This window comes from Mustela erminea, chromosome 6 (assembly GCF_009829155.1).
Source record: "Mustela erminea isolate mMusErm1 chromosome 6, mMusErm1.Pri, whole genome shotgun sequence".
NCBI classification, from domain to species: Eukaryota; Metazoa; Chordata; class Mammalia; order Carnivora; family Mustelidae; genus Mustela; species Mustela erminea.
The window spans coordinates 132,685,632-132,707,088 of NC_045619.1; the positions used below are offsets into that span (position 1 = coordinate 132,685,632).

Below are 21,457 nucleotides of genomic sequence, written 5' to 3' on the forward strand. Positions count from 1 at the left end.
GTGAACACCCTCCCTCTAACATTTCATCCTAAACGTTTAGGACAAGAGCTGAGCCATTCTTACCATAATATAGACATGGTTTAACAAATGGAATTCCCAAATCGGTTCCCCCATTTTTTTAATGTGATACAGATGCCATTAGATTTGTACCACACCAATGATAAACTCAAGATATAGCTATAACTAGGACTTGCAACAAGCCGACAAGGAAGAGGAATCCACCTCCCATTTAATGTAACTTTTAGAACAGAAAACGGGTGCCACCTTGTGGTTATTAAGGTCACTCTTAAACCATGACTTTCTGGAAAGCCAACTTAATATCTCCTATTTCCTTCTCCTTTAAAATATTGTTAAAGATATCTTGCTTAAAGTCTTGGACTTGATATTCCTAGAATCTGGAGATTTCGTTAAAACGCGGTATCTCCGCACATAAAAACACAACCACAATCACTGCTAAGTGACCGCCAACCACGGAAAACATGGCGAGCAATTTTTCTGATTCTAGGACCCGCTCGCCACCCGCCTGCCTTCTAGTCACCTGCACGTCAAAAGGTGGGTGAGGACTTTCATGAAAATGGTGACATGAACACAAGGGTCCCTCCATCCTGGGAACTGTGGAACAGACCAAAGATAAACACTCACTTTTCATTCTACATGTTGCCTTCTAACTTTTTACGAGGAGAATGTTTATGTTCGGTTTGATAAAAACAATGCATTCAGTGTAGCAGGCTCCCCTTACCCAAGAACTGTGTTACTGGATGATCCCAGAAAGGCTAGAACATGTGTGTGTGTGTGTGTGTGTGTGTGTGTGTGTAAGCCACACCCCCCCACCCCCCCCCCATGTAAGTCTTGCACAACAGGCAGCATCTTACCTTTAAGAAGTGCTTCTGTATTAACTCGACTCCGGAGGGCACGGGCTCGCCACACGCAGATTTGGGGCTCGTCGGGCCATGGGTTCGAACACGTGCTCCGCCCCGAAGCCTGCAGGGTCGGGGCGCGAGCAGCCGGAGCTCAAACAGACTCCCTTGGAACTTCTGGAAACCGTCGGGTGCGGTGAGATGGGCGCTCCGTCCGGTGGCTGCCGTCTCACCTGCCGCCCCGAGTGAGAACGCCGCCTCGCCTTCCCGGAAATGAGCCTCAGTCCCTCCAAGGTTGCGCCAGAGGCCGGGCCCCAGTCCGCAGCCCAGAAGCCGGAGCCGGAGCCGGAGCCGCCACGGCGGCCGCAGCCGGAGACTAGGCCGAAAGCCGACGCCCAGCCCGGGCCGGACTCCGGGAGGCCGTCGGAGCGGAGGGCGCGCCCGCTGGCACAGCCGCTCCCCGCCTCCAAGCCCGAGTCAGAGCGGTCCTTGCAGTCAAGTCATGGACTGGAACCCAAGCTTAACCTGGCTTTGGGGCAGCGCACGCAGTCCCTTGGGGCGTCCCATTCCCAGTCGAGGTCCGCGAGGGGGCCTTCAGGCCCGCCGGTGTCATGGTCACGCTCAAGGTCATGGTTGGAAAATCAGCCGTCGGAGAGACCCCACTGCCACACCGACTGCCTGGAGGCGCCCCTCTCCCGCGCCTTCGGAAAGCTGGGGTGGGTGGTGGGCTCGCACCCCTGGATCTTCCTGCTGGCGCCCATTGCGCTGACGGCCATTCTGGGCACCGGCTTGATTTACTTACCCAAGGATAAAGAGGAAAACCTGGAGGAGCAGTACACCCCCATCGGGAGCCCGGCCAAGGCTGAGCGGCGCTTTGTGCAGGGACATTTCACCGCCAACGACTCTTACCACTTCTCCATCTCCAGGAAGAGCACTGAGGTCAATTTCGCTTGCATTCTGGCGGTCTCCAACACCACCTCCGTGCTGGAACAAGAAATCCTGGAAGAAATTAGTAAACTGGACGCTGCGATACAGGATCTGTATGTGACCAAGGAAAACGGAACCCAGACTCGCTACGATCAGGTGTGTGCTAAGAACGAGGATTTCTGCGTTCCCTCCAACCCGCTCCTGGCTGTCTGGCAGAGGAACAAAAACCTCAACCTGGGAAATGTCACCTTCCCAATCTTCAACCCAACAGGCCAGCCCATCTACCTGGCCGGGACCATTGGAGGAACGTTTTTAGGCAAGAGGATGGGAAAGAACCAGTTACTCGTGAGGGCCAAGGCCATGCGGCTGCTGTACTTCCTGAAGACTGAGGATGGCGAGGTCAACGAGCATAGCAAGATGTGGCTGATCCATTTCCTGAACCAATTTAGCAACATCGAAAAGAGTCTGGCCTTGAAGAAGATCCAGGTACCTGGTGGCTGGGCTTTAGAGGGAGGCCAGGAGAAGGTGGGAGGAATAAGGAAACTTTTCCCAAGGATCGTTAACAGTAGCACTCCCCAATTATTTGATGGAGTCCTTGCCTTGAAGCTGGGAGTGCTCTACTCTATTCGGTACTTAAACCAATGTCCTTAATCTCACACATCAAAGGATGCTACAAATCTTAAATCCTTAGCAGTGTTGGTGGAAAACACAAATTCTACATCCTCAAGGTAGGTCAGTTCCATACAGACATTGATCATCAGGTTTCCTAGTCAAATAACTTTGAAATTCCTACTTTTAGTTAAAGTCTTTGCTGTTTGGGGGAGCTCCCTAAAACTTGTTTGGAGTTCACTGAAATTAAAAACAAAACAAAACAAAAAACCCAAGCGACCCCAAAAACATAACAACAAAAACCCCTTCAAACAGAAGTTCATAGTGTTTACGAAAAAAGAACTAGCTTAGCATTTTCTGAGTAAATTCTAGCACAGTGCCAGGCACATGCTAACAATTCTGTAATGTTGGGCCAGCAAGCCCTTTAATACTTGTGAATAAGCCTGGTAAAGTGAGACAGCTACTGGAAAAAGGCTTTGAATACCAGGTCTTTCTGAAGTATCAATGCACTTAAAATTGTAAAAGTCAAAAACTTAATGAAATTTAGAAAAAGCGACACTTTCCTGTGGCTATTTATGACTTCATGGTCTTATATAGAACTCAGATTTTGTATATTCAGAAGTTTTAAACTTTGCTTTTTTGCAAGAGACTTTGGAAATGATGCCATAGATTTGTGCGAAGAAGCAAATCTATGTTGTCTTCTTTATTCTAAAGTCATAGTCCACAAATTTTAACATGTCGTTCCAATGAATAAGCTGTAGTGTTTCAGTAGTTTTTGTCACTTACACACAAATATTGGAATGAAAAGTTATTTACTTGGGTATATTTTCTGTGGCAGGTGGTCTACTTTACATCACTTTCCAGACAACTGGAATTTCAAGCCACTTCTATGACAGTGATCCCTTTGTTTCACTTGGCATACCTTCTCATCATATTATTCGCAATCATATCATGCTACAGGTAAAGCAGTTTTATTAGTTGTTTAACTCTTTTAAAAAATATTTGTGTGTGGTGAAATACATATAAAAGATATAAAATATGTCATTTCAATCATTTTTCAGTGTGCAATGTAGTGGTATTAATTAGATTCACACTGTTGTACAACCATCACAACTATCTGGTTCTAAACATTTTTCATCACTCCAAACAATTTATGTAAGTCTCAGCCTGTAACCCCCCATGGCCTCCCCACACCCCAATCCCTATTAACTTTTTTTTTTTTAAAGATTTTATTTATTTATTTGACAGAGACAGCAAGAGAGGGAACACAAGCAGGGGGAGTAAGAGAGGGAGAAGCAGGCTTCCCCCTCAAACAAGGAGCCCCACGCAGGGCGATCCCAGGACCCTGGGATCATGACCTGAGCCAAAGGCAGATGCTTAACTGACTAAGCCACCCACATACAACCTTCCCCTGCCCCCCCCAGTTAATCTTTATCAACTTTCTATTTCTATGAACTTGCCTATTCTAGAGATTTAATTTAAGTGAAATCATACAATATTTGTTCTTTTGTGACCGGTTTATTTCACTTACTATAACGTTTTCAAGGTTCAACTATTATGTAGCATGTATCAAAACTCTGTTCCTTTTCCTGACTAATATTTCATCATATATAAACAGTGGTGTTTATTTACTTGTCTATTGTTGGGCACTTGGAATGTTTCTACCTTTTGGCTTTTGTGAATAATGTTGCAGTGAACACGGGTATACAAATATTTGTCTGAGCTGCTGTTTTCAATATATTCCTAGGAGTTGAATTGGCGAGTTATGTAATTCTGTGTTTAGCTCTTCCAAGAAGTGCCAAACCACTTGCCACAGAGGCTACCCCATTTTACATCCTACCAGCAGTGTGTAAGGGTTCTAATTTCCACACATCCTCACCAACATTGATGACAGCTATCTTAGTAGTAGCAAAGTGTAGTTTAATTTACATTTCCCTAATTATGAATGATGTTAAGTATCTTCATGTGCTTATTGGCCATTTGCCTGTCTTCTTTGGAGAGATATCTATGCAAGTCCTTTGCCCATTTTTTTCCATTGGGTTGTTTGTCTTTTTGTTGTTGAGTCCTGTTGTTAATGAGTACTTTGTGTATTCTGGGTGTTAAACCTTTATCAGATTTGTAGAGACATCTGGGTGGCTCAGTTGGTTGAACATCCGGCTCTTGGTTTCAGCTTAGGTCATGATCTCAGGGTTGTGAGATCAAGCCCTGAGTCGGGCTCTGTGCTGGGAGTGGAGCCCACTTAAGATTTTCAATCTCTCTCTTTCTCTCTCTCTATCTGCCCCTCTCCCCTGCTCATGTTCTTGCTGGCTCTTTCTCTCTTTCTTTCTCAAGAAAAGATATATGATTTATGAATATTTCCTCCCATTCTGTCATACGGTCTCTTCACTTTCTTGATAATGTCTTTAATGCACAAAAGCTTTTAATTTTGAAGAAATCCAATTTATCTTTTACCATTTTTCTTTTGCTACTTATGCTTTTGGTGTTACGTCTAGGAATCTGTTGACAAGTCCAAGGTCATGTACCTTTGCCCTGTTTCCTTCTAAGAATTGAAAACTTTCTATGGTTTTAGCTCTTATATTTAAGTTGTTGATTGGTTTTTAGTTCATTTTTGTATATAGTGTGAGTAGAGGTCTAACTTCATTCTTGCACATATGGAAACCTAGTTGTCCAAGTACCATGTGATGAAGAGATTGTTCTTTCCCAGTTGACTGGATTTGGCATCCTTGTCAAAAATCAATTGGCTGTAGATATATGGGTTTATTTCTGTGGACTCTCAATTCTATTCCATTAGCCTGCATGTCTGTTGATATGCCAGCACCACACTGCTTTAATTGCTGTAGCTTTGTTGTGAATTTTGAAATCTTGAAGTCTCAGTCCTACAATTCTTTTCTTCTTTTTCATGATTATTTTGGATATCCAGGGATTCTTGCAATTCCATATGAATTTGAAGGTTGACTTTTCCATCTCTCAAGAAAAGAAAAAGGCCATTGGCATTTTGTAATAAAGAGTATGCTGAATCTATAGGTTGCTTTAGGTGAGATTGACATCTGAACAATCTCAGTTTGGAAGAGAGGGCACTCTCTTTCTCCCCATGAACTAAGGATGTCTTTCCATTAATTTAGGTCTTTATTTTCTTTTGCCAATTTTTTGTAATTTTTAGTCTTTCATTTCCTTGGTTAAGTTTATTTCTAAGTATTTTATTCTTTTAGACACTATGTAAATGCAATTGCTTTCTTCATGTCATTTTTTGGATTGTTCATTGCACATAAATGGAAACACAACTGATTTTTGTGTGTTGATCTTGTATCTTGCAGCTTTGCTTAATTTGTTTATTAACTCTATTAATTTTATTGTGGATTATTTGAAATTTTTCATGTATAGAATCATGTAATCTGTAAAAAGGAATAGTTACATTCTTCACTTCCAATTTGAATTCCTTTTATTGCTCTTTCTTATTGCTCCGGCTAGCACTTCTATCAGTGTTGAGTGTCATTGGTGAAAATGGGCATCTTTATCGTGTTCCAGGATTTAGAGGGAAATCTTTCAGTCTTTCACTATTGAGTATAATTTAGCTATGCGGTTTTCATAAATGCACCTATCATTTTGAGGAAGTTCATTTCCATTCCTTGTTTTTTGAGTATTTTTATTGTAAATGGGTATTAGGTCTTGTCAAATGCCTATTCTGCATCTGTTGAGATGATCACATAGTTTTAATCCTTTGTCCTATTAGTGTGGTATATTACATTGATTGATTTTCCCATGTTGAACCTCTCTTGCATTCCTGGGATAAATCCCACTTGGTCATGATGTATAATCCTTTTAATGTGCTATTGAATTGGGTTTACTAGAATTTTATTAAGGATCCATATTCATAAAAGATATTGATCTGTAGTTTTCTTCTTGTAGTCTTTATCTTGCATTAGTATTAGTGTTCCTTTTTCAGTCTTTTGGAAGGATTTGAGAATAATTGGTGTTAATTCTTCCTTACATGTTTAGTAAAATTCACCAGTACAATGATCTGGTGTTGGACTTTTCTTTTTTAGAAGGTTTTTGATTATTAATTCAATCTTTTTACTTGTTACATGTCTGTTGAGATTTTCTGTTTCATCGTGAGTCAGTTTATGTCATTTGTTCGTGGTTCTAGGAATTTGTGCATTTCATCTAGGTTACCTAATTTGTTGGTGTAAGTTGTTTATAGTATTTTTTAAATAATCCTTTCTATTTTTCTATAAGCAGTAGTAATATCTTCACTTTCATATCTGATTTAGTTATTTGAATCTTCTTTTTTCTTTGTCACTCTAGATAAAGGTTTGTCAATTTGCTGATTTTTTTTTTAAATAGCCAAATTTTACTTTTGTTGGTTCTCCTTTGTTTTTTCTATACTTAGTTTTATTTTTTTCTATTCTAATCTTTCATTTCCTTCCTTACTTCTGTTAGCTTTGGGTTTTGTTTTGTTTCTGTTTCTACAAGATGTCTAATACCATAAAGTGATTTAAGATCTTTGTCTTTTTCTAATGTAGTATAAATTTATCTGTGAGCACTACATCCAGTAAGTTCTGGTATGCCATGTATTTGTTTTCATTTATTGCTAAGTATTTTCTAATTTCCCATGTGATTTGTTCTTTGGCCCATTAGTTATTAAATAGAGAGTTAATTTCCATATATTTTGAATTATTCAGCTTTCCCTCTATTAGTGATTTGGAGCATCACTCCATTGTTAGTTGAAAAGGTACTTTGTATAATTTCAATATTTTTACATTTTTAGACTTGTTTTGTAACCAAACATATGATCTATTCCAGAGAATATTTCATGTGTGCTTGAGAATAATGTATTTTCTGCTATCATTGGGTTGAGTGTTCTATGTATCTCTGTAAGTCTAACTGATTTATAGAGTTGTCCATTTCTTATGTTTCATTATAGAGTATCTGCCTGGATGTTTTATCCATTATTGAAAGTGGTATATTAAATTCTCCAGCTATTATTGTAGAGCTACCTATTTCTCTCTGCAAGTCTGTCAATATTTGCTTCATGTATTTTCGGTCTCTACTGGTGATGCATGTCTGTTTGTAGTTTTTAAATCCTCTTGATGAATTGGCCTTTTTATCAATATATAATGTCCTTCTTTGTCTCTGTTAACTATTTTTAAAATAAAGTTTGTTTTGTCTTATATCAGTATATCCACTCCTGCTGTCCTTTGGTTACTACTCATATGGAATATCTTTATTCATCCTTTAACTTTCAATTTGTTTATGTCTTCGAATCTAGAGTTTCTTGTAGACACCATATAGTTGAATCATGCTATTTTATCCATTCTGTCAATCTCTACGTTTTGACTGGGGAGCTTAATCCATTTACATTTAAAATAACTGCTGAGGGGTGCCTGGGTGCCTCAGTGAGTTAAAGCCTCTGCCTTTGGCTCAGGTCATGATCCCAGGGTCCTGGGATGGAGCCCCATATTGGGCTCTGGGCTCAGCAGGAGCCTGCTTCCCTTTCTTTCTCTGCCTGCCTCTCTGCCTGCTTGTGATCTCTCTCTGTCAAATAAATAAATAAAATCTTAAAAAATAAAATAAAATAAAATAACTGCTGAGAATGAGGGCCTTCTGCTATTTTGCTATTTGTATTCTGTATATCTTACAGCTTTTTTATTCCTCATTTCATCCATTTATGCCTCTTGAATGTTTAGTTTTTATTTTTCTAGTGAGCTGTTTGATTCTCTTGTCATTCCCTTTGGCAGTGACTGTGAGATTTTCTTTAGGGTTACCGTGGAGATTTATAATTCTCAATTTAAAACAATCTACACTAAACTGGTACAAACTTAACTTCAAATCAGATTTCCTAGAGTTCTCTGTTGTTTTTTAATGTGTTTATTTAAGACTGTAGTAGTCCATTTTCTTAGTGATTTTCCCAAACCATTATTGTAAAGACTGTAATTGTAATTGTTGTTTTTGTACTTACTGAAGTTTCTTTACCTTAGCTTTCATTTAGCTAGTGTCTTGACATAGATTTCCCTGGATGCCAGGAGCTCTCCCAATTTTTGCAACATGGTTCTAGCCTAGACCCTCCTTCAACACTTAGCAAGGCTTACACTGTGCCTGGGGATCAGCCCTAGGTGAAAGCTTAGAATTGGTTCCATACTGGTAACACAGCTGTTACTGCTTTAAGACTGCTGCTGCCTTAATGCTATTGCCACCTTGAGGCTGTGGCCACTTTAATACATCTGTCACTTTATGGTCACTGTCACTTTAAGACTTCTACTACACTGGAGAGGGAGAGAGACATGGCATGTAAAATCACTATAAAACTTTTCAACAATTTTGAAGTGCTTCCCCACATTTTATTCAACATTTGTTTACTTGTTGTAAGCATTTGACTATTTTCCAGAGTTTATAGAATTCTGAAAATATATGCTGGTTTTTCTATATTTCTGGGGGTTGGGTGGAGTCATGAGACTTGGAAAATACCTACTCCAGGTTTTGTTGACGTCTAACACTAAACTCTCATTTTTTAAACTTTTTCCCCATTAGCAATAGTGAGCAATCACATAGAATAGTAAAAAGAAATAAAGAAATTGTGGTTAGGGATACTTGGGTGGCTCAGTCAGTTAAATATCTGCTTTTGGCTCAGGTCATGATCCCAGCATCCTGGGATTGAGTCCCACATGGGCTCCCTGCCTAGCAGGGAGCCTGCTTCTCCCTTGCCCTCTGCCTGCCACTCCCCCTGCTTGTGCTCCCTCCCTCTCTCTCTCTCTAACAAATAAATAACTAAAGTCTTTTAAAAAAGGAAAAAAAAGAAAAAGAAATTGTGGCCAGTTTTGTTTGATTTGGTGTATTTTTTTTACCTTACATATTTGCCAATTATGACCATTTGGAGGCAGATATGCTGATAGAACTAAACAACAAGTCCTGATTTCTAAGTTTGAACTAGTATTTTTAACTATATAAAAATAATCTTTAATTTAATTGACTTAGATATCTTCATTGTTCTGATGTGGGCTTTATCTTGTTAAGCACTTAAAAATTGTTATCTAGGCCTTAGGGTTAATTTAGTCTCTTGTGATCAGAAAGCTAAAATGTGAAAAATATAAACAAATAAAAGAATTTAGGTGTAGAAAGAACACTACAGATTATATCATTCCAGTGATTCTCACAGCAGAGTCACAGAGACAACTCTTAAGTCTATGTATTCCGAGGCCTTTCCCTATTGAATCAAGTCTCTGGGGGTTCCGTTTGAAAATCTATATTTCAAAAGCTTGTCTACTTGATTCTCATTTGTAGGTTGATTTGGGAACAAATGATATAATTCAACCTCTAGATTTTAAGGTAGAGGAAAATGAGGCCCCAGTAGACAAAGGGAGTCAAATAACTACCATGGGTACCTCTTTGAGTCAGTAAACTACCTCACAGCTTTGTTATTCTGGAAAGAAAGACCACAATGCCCTAGAAAAGGAACAAACCAAAATACTAAAGAGGAGGCGTAGGAGGGAGGGAGGGAGCCAGTGAGGGAGGAGGCAGAATGTGGGGAGGGAAAGACAAAATTCTGTCTTTTTCAAGTCAGTAGAGTTAAAAAAAAAATGTTAAACTCGTGTGGAATCTACAAGGTACCAACAACTGGTTTGATAAAACTTGTCTACTAGATAGTTGGTTCTGAAGATAGAAGTTTATATCAATTCTTGCTTATCTGACTTAAATGACTATGGACAATAATACACAAAATAAATCCTGTACCAAAGGCAATTAGAAAATGACTTATATTTATGTGTCTTTGAAGAATTTATGTGTTTGTAACCAACACACTGAACACATAGGACTCATGAGGAATACACATACAGCAACTTTGTTTTCGTCTTCCTTTGTTCTCTTTAAGTTTTGTAGGTAGAGCAGTTCTTCCTCTGCCCCATGAAAACTCAGGCAGGCCCTGTGACTTTTGTGGTCATTCTTAGGTAAGACAAAATCCTCTAGTCTGAATTAAAATGTCCATGTCTATGTAATAAATGAAACAAAATCATGTAATAAAAAAAAAAGCAAAAAATAACTAGATTTGAAGCTAAGGTTCCCCCCCACCCCCACGCTGCCAGCACTCTTAGCCAGAGTGTGCTGCCTGGTATAGTCCTTAATGAGGAAAAAAGGGACTCACCAGTCCTCTTGTAGCACTTTTCTTCCTACTTCTCATCTTGCTAAGTTGGCTCTGGTTGGAGCATGCCCAAGGAGAAGAGAAAAAGGAGCAGGAAAATACTTAAGGTAAAGATGTTGCCATGATGGCTCAATTCATGCCTTTTCTGGTATCAAAAATAAAACCCATTCTCCTGTGAGAGTATTTATAAGTTTCTTAGACACCTCTCACTCCTCTCTCTGTTATCACAGAGAATCTCTTCTCTGTGTTCTGGGTGGGGCCTCCTAGACAGTCCCTAAAACATTGCCGGTCCTGCTTGTCTCAGATCCTTACACAGGAAGGCTACTCCTTGCATACCTGCATTTGCCTCACACAGAAGCCTTGTTCAATTTAGGGTTCAATATTCATTGTCTCATAATGAAGTGATAAGAACAATAGTAAGACTTTTCCAACTTTATGCTCTAACCTGAACCTCATTCTACAGCACAGTAGTTGAGCTTCTAGACTATTTCAAACTTGTCTAACATTTTGGAAATGTCAAAACTTACCCCAAATATTCAATCAGTTTCTGAAACAATCTGGGGAAAATCTTTCCCTTCTCAAATACACTGGAAATTATTGTTTACTCATAGGAGACATGATTACCTTTCAAGGAAGATAAGGATCTCTCACCAAACATACAGATTGTTTTCTAAGGACAATAATTTCTAGTTTAGCCCTTGTCTGCTAAGTGAATTAGAAATTCAGAGGATGGGCCATCTTGCTGTCAGTGATGCCCAAATTGGCCTGAGCACTGGAATCCTATGAGGAAAGATTTAGACATTCAGACTCTGCAGCTTCCCTACAAACTTATCGTATCAGAATCTGCAGAGCTAGGTTCCAGGAAATCCAAAGTTTTAAGACCCTCCTAGGTCATTCTGATAAACTGCTTAAAACCAAATCCATCTAGGACACTGGAATATCTGCAAATGTATTCACCAAATTCCTACAGTGTTCACCTTCAAATTTTTTCTTCCATGGTCTATTGAACATTAAAATAAAGGTTATTGAGGAGTGCCTGGGTGGCTCAGTGGGTTAAAGCCTCTGCCTTCGGCTAGGGCCATGATCTCAGGGTCCTGGGATCAAGCCCCACGTCGGGCTCTCTGCTCAGTGGGGAGCCTGCTTCCTCCTTTCTCTCTGCTTTCCTCTCTGCCTGCTTGTGATCTCTGTCTGTCAAATAAATAAATAAAATGTTTTAAAAAGTAATAAAAATAAATTAAAATAAAGGTCATTGAGAGAAAGTCAACTTAGCAATTAAAATCATGCCTCCCACCCTCTGGAAAATTTATACCAAAAAATCCAGAAACTTGAAAGAGGGAATGGAAATAAATGTGTCATATGTAACTTTTATCCTCCTTAATTTTTCTGATTTCAGAGTTCATCTTCGTTACCTTCTTCTTTTAAACTGCCATAAGAAGCCAGTATTTTTTTAAATTATTTTTTAATTTTTTTAAATTAACATATAATGTATTATTAGCTCCAGGGGTACAGGTTTGTGAATCAACAGGTTTACACACTTAACAGCACTCACCATAGCACACACTCTCCCTAGTGTCCATAACCCAACCACCCTTTCCCTACCCACCTCCCCCCGGCAGCCCTCAGTTTGTTTTGTGAGATTAAGAGTCTTTTATGGTTTGTCTCCTTCCCGATACCATCTTGTTTCATTTATTCATTTCCTACCCACCAAGTCCCCCACATTGCCTCTCAACTTTCTTATATCAGGGAGATCATATGATCATTATCTTTCTCTGATTGACTTGTTTTGCTCAGCGTAATACCCTCTAGTTCTATCCACGTCGTCGCAAATGGCAAGATTTCATTTCTTTTGATGGCTGCATAGTGTTCCATTGTATATTTATATACCACATCTTCTTTGTCCATTTATCTGTGGATGAACATCTAGGTTCTTTCCATCGTTTGGCTATCGTGGACATTGCTGCTATAAACATTTAGGTGCCCATGCCCCTTCGGATCACTACATTTGTATTTTTAGGGTAAATATCCAGTAGTGCAATTACTGGATTGTAAGGTAGCTCTATTTTCAAGTTTTTGAGGAACCTCCACACTGTTTTCCAGAGTGGTTGCACCATCTTGCATTCCCACGAACAGTGTAGGAGGGTTCCCCTTTCTCCGCATCCTCTCCAGCATCTGTCATTTCCTGACTTGCTAATTTTAGCCATTCTGACTGGTGTGAGGTGGTATCTAACTGTGGTTTTGTTTGTATTTCCCTGATGCCGAGTGATGTGGAGCACTTTTTCATGTGTCTGTTGGCCATTTGGATGTTGTCTTTGCAGAAATGTCTGTTCATGTCCTCTGCCCATTTCTTGATTGGATTATTTGTTCTTTGGGTGTTGAGTTTGCTAAGCTCTTTATAGATTTTGGATACTAGCCCTTTATCTGATATGTCCTTTGCAAATATCTTCTCCCATTCTGTCAGTTGTATTTTGGTTTTGTTGCTTGTTTCCTGTGCTGTGCAAAAGCTTTTGATCTTGATGATGTCTCAATAGTTCATTTTTGCCCTTGTTTCCCTTGCCTTTGGCACTGTTTCTAGGAAGAAGTTGCTGCGGCTGAGGTCAAAGAGGTTGCTATCTATGTTCTCCTCAAGGATTTTGATGGATTCCTTTCTCACATTGAGGTTCTTCATCCATTTTGAGTCTATTTTCATGTGTGGTGTAAGGAAATGGTCCAATTTAATTTTTCTGCATGTGACTGTCTAATTTTCCCAACACCATTTGTTGAAGAGACTCTCTTTTTTCCAGTGGACATTCTTTCCTGCTTTGTTGAAGATTAGTTGACCATAGAGTTGAGGGTCCATTTCTGGGCTCTCTATTCTGTTCCATTGATCTATGTGTCTGTTTTTGTGCCAGTACCATATTGTCTTGATGATGATAGCTTTGTAATAGAGCTTGAAGTCTGGAATTGTGATGCCACCAACTTTGGCTTTCTTTTTCAACATTTCCCAATAGGGATTGCATTAAACTTGTCGACTGCTTTAGACATTTTCACAATATTTGTTCTTACAATCCATGAACATGAAACATTTTTTCATTTCTTTGTGCCTTCCTCAATATCTTTCATGAGTATTTTATATTTTTCTGAGTACAGATTCTTTGCCTCTTGGTTATGTTTATTCCTAGGTATCTTATGGTTTGGGGTGCAATTATAAATAGGATCGACTCCTTAATTTCTCTTCCTTCTGTCTTGTTGCTGGTGTATAGAAATGCAACTGATTTCTGTGCATTGATTTTATATCCTGACACTTTACTGAATTCCTGTACAAGTTCTATCAGACTTGGAGTGGAGTCTTTTGGGTTTTCCACATAAAGTATCATATCATCTGCAAAGAGTGATAGTTTGACTTCTTCTTTGCTGATTTGGATGCCTTTAATTTCTTCTTGTTGTCTGATTGCTGAGGCTGGACTTCTAGTACTATGTTGAATAGCAGTGGTGATAGTGGATAGCCCTGCCATGTTCCTGACTTTAGCAGAAAAGCTCTCAGTTTTTTCCATTGAGAATGATATTCGCTGCGGATTTTTCATGGATAAGCCAGTATTGTTTTAAGAAAGTATTCATCAGGTTTTGTAGCAACATGGACGGGACTGGAAGAGATTATGCTGAGTGAAATAAGTCAAGCAGAGAGAGTCAATTATCATATGGTTTCACTTATTTGTGGAGCATAACAAATAGCATGGAGGACATGGGGACTTAGAGTGGAGAAGGGAGTTGGGGGAAATTGGAAGGGGAGGTGAACCATGAGAGACTATGGACTCTGAAAAACAATCTGAGGGTTTTGAAGGGACGGGGGGTGGGAGGTTGGGGTACCAGGTGGTGGGTATTATAGAGGGCACGGATTGCATGGAGCATGGGGTGTGGTGCAAAAATAATGAATACTGTTATGCTGGAAATAAATAAAAAAAATAATAATAAAATAAAATAAATAAATAAAAATAAAAAAAAAGAAAGTATTCATCATAGTCAAAATTTAGTCTAACAAAGCAACTTATTTTTGCTCTGGAATTTTGTCTGTGTGTTTGATTTAGGGCCCAGAATTTAACTCCTAGAACTGGTGGACTGACAGAACGTGAGCTACAACCATGGTGCAGAATATTTTTTTATAATAAGAAAGTTTATCTATTTTACTGTTACAACAGTAAAAGGTCTTTAGTCATGTTGATAGTGTATTAGAATCAGTGCTTCTGTTTCCATAGTTGACTCTTAGGTTTCAATCCAAACTTAGTTTGTCTTTCCTACTAAAAATGTCTAGAGATGAGTATCAGTCATTTGTTTTGAAGCACTTAACAAACAAGTGAAATATAAATTTTAAAATTTTAAAATGTAATGTGGTGTGCACCTGGCAGGCTCAGTCAGTTAAGCATCTGCCTTCAGCTCAGGTCATGATCAGAAGGTCCTGGGGTCAAGTCCCACATCAGGTTCCCTGCTTAGCAGGGGGCCTGCTTCTCCCTCTGCCTGCCACTCCCCCTGCTTGTGCTCCCTCTCTCTCTCTTTCTCTGACAAATAAATAAATAATCTTTTAAAAAAGTATAATGTTGTGGCTGTTGGGTAGGTAAAGTACTGAACTTATACTTTAAAATGCTGTTTATATACTCCCACTTCTGGGAAATAGGCCCAGGCTGTGTTATTCTAAATGGACTACATTTCCAATTCTTTTGCAATTAGTAGCAACTTTTCTAGAGCCCACTTCAGCAGTAGATGAAAATCCTGAAAACGTCTTAGGAGGAGTCTTTCTACATTTTGCTAACCAAAATACATATTGAACTGGCTCTGAAATACATGAGCTATTTAGGCTTGCATCTACAGTGAGCTGGAGTCGAGGGTTGGGTGAAAAGAGCACTGGATATGGATACTTAATTTGCTAAGACTTGCCCTCCATTTGCTGTTGTAGTCCATTTATACCCTTTGAAGAGCAGAGTGGAATTAACCATCAGGAGTGTTTTAGTATAACTCTGTGGTTCTCAACTACCAATCAGTGGAGTGATTGCTTGCTTTGCTGCAGAAGAATCACCTAGAAAGTTTTGTAAAAGCTCATATAGCTTTTCTGTTCCCTCTCTCCTTTTTCCCACTTGGTCTGGGATAGTGCCTGGGAATTAAAGGTCTCCACTAGACTAGCATGGGAATTATTGCCCAAGAGCCTTCTGAACAGGTGTCCAAGTCAAAAATGTTACAAACTGATGGAATTTCAGTATAGAACCTACCACCACAAATCCCATGATTTTTCCTTCCAAACTTACAGGTGTGACTGCGTACGTAACAAAATGTGGACCGCAGCCTTTGGGGTGATTTCCGCTGCCTTGGCAGTGGTGAGCGGCTTTGGCCTGATGTTGTACATGGGGGTGCCATTTGTGATTATAGTTGCAAATTCACCATTTCTTATTCTGGGTGAGTAAAACAAAACATGAGGCTTCATGTTGTATATGTGGGGGTGTGGGGTAGATAAGAGAGGCAGTTTAAGTTAGATTAAGCAAAATTATATTTGGGTGGTTCTATAGATCCAAAATGAGGTGATAGAAAAAAAGAAAATAAAATTGAATTGTGTGTCTTTAGAGGGAGAAAATCTAGCACCCCAAATGGAAAAACACAGACAAGGGACATGAACAGATGGATCACACCCAAAACCAAAATATGAATTACTGGAAATAATAAGAAAAAAAATTGACCTCTCAATTAACCAAGGGATACAAATTAAAACAAAAATGAGACACCTTGTTTTCATATTGGATTAATGAATATCGGCAAGATTGAAGGAAGGTTGTTTGAAAATGAACACTCATCCTGCTACAGGAAAACTGTAACCTGGTACACCCTTTTTTTAGTCCAGTTTTGCAAATCAAAAGACTTAAAAATTAAACAGGGAATGTGTTTGACTTACTGATTCCACTTCTTAGGAATCTGTCCTAATAATTGGACAAGTGCTCAAAAAGTGAAAGCATGTTCACTTTGGCATTATTTAGAACAGGAATGTTTTAAAAACCATTTAATTCCCTATCACATGGTATTGGGCAACAACAAATGTAGCATATTAAAATTGTGAATCATATTCAGTCCTTAGAAAGAGGTAGATTTATAAGATATATAAGGTAGACAAAAGATATATAACCACTACCAGAAAAATGCTTGTTATGAAACAGGGTGTTCAAAATAGAAAGATATAGTTGTATTGGTGTATTTGCATAGAGCAAATTCCAGATGTATATAGGTAAAAATGAAGGGTGGAATTACAGCTGTTTAAATTTTTTCTCCATATTTTCCTGTATTTTCAGAATTTATTTTATAATAAGCATGAGAAAACAAAGGTGTTTCTATTTGAGAAAGTAATGAGCTTGGAAGAGGTAGTATTTGGTTTCCTAGGGGAGAGAGTGGATGAGCTGTATGCTGGATGTCAGGGCATTGCTTCCTGGTACACAGCCATACTTAGTCACTCATCAACCCCCCCACAGCCATTAATAACAAGGTTAAGGTGTATGTAATTGATTTCATGTAAACCAGGATTGTAAAGTTTGTGTATTCACAGGAGTCTGAATGGCTCTGTGTGTGTGTGTGATTTAAGCAACTCAAGAAGTGTGTGAGGACAATTTCTGAATAAGGTTCTATAAATAATAAAACTAGTTTTTAGGGTGCCTGGGTGGCTCAGGGGGTTAAGCCTCTGCCTTCTAACTCGGGTCATGATCTCAGGGTTCTGGGATCGAGTCCTGCATTGGTCTCTCTGCTCAGCAGAGAGCCTGCTTCCTCCTCTCTCTCTGCCTACTTGTGATCTCTCTCTGCCAAATAAATAAATAAAATCTTTTTAAAAAATAAAAATAAAAATAAATAAAACTAGTTTTTAAATACCTTGTAAATATCAATGAGTTAATTCTTTGTCCTTAGTACTTCTGATTCTTCCCTTTTGTCCAGCTGAGTACAACTGAAATCCTCAAGGCCACTAGCCATGGGATGTCAGGATGCATTTGTGACATTCTGTGTAGCCTTATGTTAATTTAGATCCTTCTGCTGCTTGATCATACCCAGAGAACATCTGATTAGAGGCAAAGTTGCAATTCCTAGTACCCTCCTGTAGAGAAGATACCCCCAAATTGAAGTAGAGATCAGCATTTTATTCCACTTTGTGTATTTCCTTGTTTATTTTATTTTTTTTCTATCCTTGTTTATTTTATTGAGTTTGTATCAATATACATGGGTGAAAGTAGTGTCAACTCTAGCAGAAAGCTTGAGGCAGGTGAAACTTATCTGTAAATGCTCTTGCTGTCCTCACTCTATACCCTTTCTTCTTTCTAGTCCTCCTTTGCAAGTTTTCAGTGGTGATTTCAAAGTCCTCAGATGTTCTGTCCTCTCTATTCCATCAAGAAACATCCTTATAGAAAAGGATTACCTAGTAGATATTAATATGCAAGGGATCCTTTTTTTTTAAAGATTTTATTTATTTTGACAGAGATCACAAGTAGGCAGAGAGGCAGGCAGAGAGAGAGAGGAGGAAGCAGGCTCCCTGCTGAGAAGACAGCCCAATGCGGGTCTCGATCCCGGGACCCTGGGATCATGACCTGAGCCAAAGGCAGAGGTTTTAACCCACTGAGCCACCCAGGTGCCCCATGCAAGGGATTCTTGAAATTTACTTTGGTGCATGTGTCTGATATCAAGAGTACTTGTATTTTAATAATAATGCCTTAACCTGGGAAAGTTTAAGTTTAAGTGATAACATTCTGGGTATCAAAAACAGGCTTGGGTGGCTCAGTGGATTAAGCCACTGCCTTCGGCTCGCGTCATGATCTCGGTGTCCTGGGATCGAGCCCCGCATCGGGCTCTTTGCTCAGCGGGAGCCTGCTTCTCTCTCTCTCTCTGCCTGACTCTCCGCCTACTTGTGATTTCTCTCTCTGTCAAATAAATAAATAAAATCTTAAAAAAAAAAAACAGGCTTGGAGGAAAACGATCTGTGTGTGTGTGTGTGTGTGTGTGTGTGTGTGTACTATGTGGTGCCTCTCAAATTCTACCACATCGATACTTAGATGCTAACTGTAGAACAGAGAAGTCCAGCTTATATTTTAAGCAACAGAATGTTGGCTCAATGTGTCTGTACATTTGTGTACAATGGTTTATGAGGGAAAATGGTCTCTCAGATAATCCAGTGGAATCAAAGATAGCATTGCTAATCCTGCTTCAGCTAACATCCACAACAGGTTTCCTGACTCATTGTTAAAACCCTGCACGAAGACTAGAAGCAGAGTATCCGGTCTATCCCATGCTATGTACAAATAACAGGAGGACATACAAAGCCCAGAGTTGTTACAGAGGAAGGGCTGAATTCTGGTGTGGCTTCAGAGGCAACCAAAGGAGGCAACAGAGACAGAGTATCAAAGCACAGATTGGGCGAGATAAATTAGACCTTAAGAGATGGACAAAGAAGATGGTTTGAGTTTATGCATTTAATTTTTAATGGATATTAATATGTATGAAGATGGCTTTTTTTTTTTAACAGGTGTCGGGGTTGATGATATGTTCATAATGATTTCTGCCTGGCAGAAGACCAGCCTCATGGATAACATAAAACAGCGTCTGTCCAGTGTCTATTCCAAAGTGGCAGTGTCGATTACAATTACCACCATCACCAACGTCCTGGCCTTCTATACAGGGATTATGACCTCTTTCAGGTCCGTACAGTACTTTTGCATCTATACAGGAACAACCCTGCTCTTTTGTTATTTCTATAACATCACCTGTTTTGGGGCCTTTCTGGCCCTGGATGGTAAAAGAGAAGGAGTCTGTCTACGCTGGTTGAAAAAGCCAGAAACTCCTGATCAAAAATGTTCCTCATTAAAAAGATCCTGCTGTCTTCCATGTGATTCTCTCCCAGAAGAAGAAGAAACTGATGTCCATCCAATGAATGTGTTCTTTCGAGACTATTTTGGCCCTTTTCTCACAAGAACTGAGTCCAAATTTTTTGTAGTGCTTTTATACATTTTGTACATCATAAGTAGCATTTATGGGTGTTTCCAAGTGCAGGAAGGTTTAGACCTTCGAAATTTGGCAAGTGACGATTCCTACATCACACCATATTTTAATGTAGAAGAAGAATATTTTTCAGATTATGGTCCCAGAGTTATGGTTATTGTTACAGAAACTCTTAACTACTGGGATGAAGGTGTTAGGCCCAAACTGGAAATATGTCTGTCAGATTTGGAAAACAGTGACTATGTAGATAAAAGTCTTACAGAGTTTTGGTTACGAGAGTATGTGCAATATACGGAAAAGAGCCAGCAATATGTAAATGATAAGGATACTTTTATGAATAATTTGCCCAATTTTTTAACACATTTTCCACTTTTTATGTATGATATTAACATTTCATCATCACATGAAATCATTTCTTCCCGGGGCTTCATTCAGACCGTGGGTGTTTCTTCTTCAATCAATAAGAAGACGATGTTATCCCAGTTACGAAGCAAAGCTGAAAAGTGCGAAATTCCCCTAATGGTGTATAACCAGGCATTCATATATTTTGATCAGTATACTGCAATATTAGAAAATACTGTTCGAAATGTCATTGTTGCATCAACCGCTATGTTCATTGTTTCCTTATTGTTAATTCCTCACCCACTGTGTTCCTTGTGGGTAACTTTTGCTATTGCTTCTGTGATTGTGGGAGTAACGGGTTTCATGGCATTCTGGAATGTCAATCTTGATTCCATATCCATGATTAATCTTGTCATTTGTATAGGGTTTTCTTTCGATTTTTCTGCACACATTTCTTATGCATTTGTTTCCAGTTCTAAGCCCTCAGTAAACCAAAAAACAATTGAGGCGTTGTATCTGCTAGGCTATCCAGTGTTACAAAGTGCACTTTCAACAGTAATAGGGGTGTGTGTTTTATCTGCAGCTAAAGCATACATCTTCAGGACATTTTTTAAGATTATGTTTCTTGTTATGGTATTTGGGGCTGCTCACGGCCTAATTTTTATTCCAGTATTCTTAACCTTTTTTTGAAGGTTTGTTTGAATATCTGCTAACAAATCAAAGACCAATTTTAGAATTCCTCATTGCCAGAATCCAATCTGATAAAAACGCACTATCAGAAATAGTCAATAAACTTAAAACAAAGGCATGTTTCCTTGGCTTGGAAATCCTGTTTAAAGATGTTATTTTAAATATCCTGAGAAAAATTAATTAGTCTTACATTAAAATATCTTTACTAAATTAGGAAGTGTTGTCATCTTTATTATAGTCTATACAATCAAGCATAAGGTATGACTTTCCAATTATTTTTTCCTTTTGTTTCACTGATAGAAGTTTATGCCTGGAATTCAAATATTTTATACGTTATAATATAAATGGAATATTATTTTCATTGTACCTCCTCTATCATTATTATGTAAAAGTACAACTTATTATTTATTCTCCCAGTCTGGGGCTTTGTATGCATTTTCTTAATGGTATATTTTGATAAACTGAAATTTTTAAGTTTTGAAATCCAATTTATCATTTTTTAATGACCAATGTTTTCTGTGTCCTAAGAAGACTTTGTCTATTCCAAGATGACAAAAAAAATCCACCTATGATATCTTCTCAAAGCTCATAGTTTTAATTTTATATTGAAGTCTGTGATCCATAAATCTTTTGTTGAGAAGTGTGGGTAGAAGTTCATTATCTTCCCATAATAGTTATCATCCAGTTTTCCAGCATGATTAGTAAAAAGACTATATTTTCAGCATAGGATTAATTTGGCACCTCTGTCAAAGAATCAGCTGACAATTTATGTGTGGTTCTATTTCTGCGCATTGATCTGTCTGTCTATCCTAAAGCCAATACCACAGTGCCTTGATTATTAAACCTTTATATTAAATCGTGAAATTAGGTTGTATAATGTGTCCAACATTTTTTTCTTTTCCAAATTATTTTGGGTATTCTT

The 21,457-nt window shown here is 38.8% G+C and overlaps 1 protein-coding gene across 1 annotated transcript; it reads left to right on the forward strand.

Moving 5' to 3' along the window:
* The first annotated feature begins 1,121 nt into the window (after positions 1–1,121).
* Positions 1,122–21,089, forward strand: LOC116594396 (patched domain-containing protein 3-like). The gene is made up of 4 exons (XM_032349752.1): positions 1,122–2,270; positions 3,232–3,353; positions 15,797–15,942; positions 19,031–21,089. The coding sequence occupies exons 1-4, from the start codon at positions 1,131–1,133 to the stop codon at positions 20,533–20,535; spliced, it is 2,913 nt and encodes a 970-aa protein (XP_032205643.1). The 5' UTR covers positions 1,122–1,130; the 3' UTR covers positions 20,536–21,089.
* The last annotated feature ends 368 nt before the right edge of the window (positions 21,090–21,457 follow it).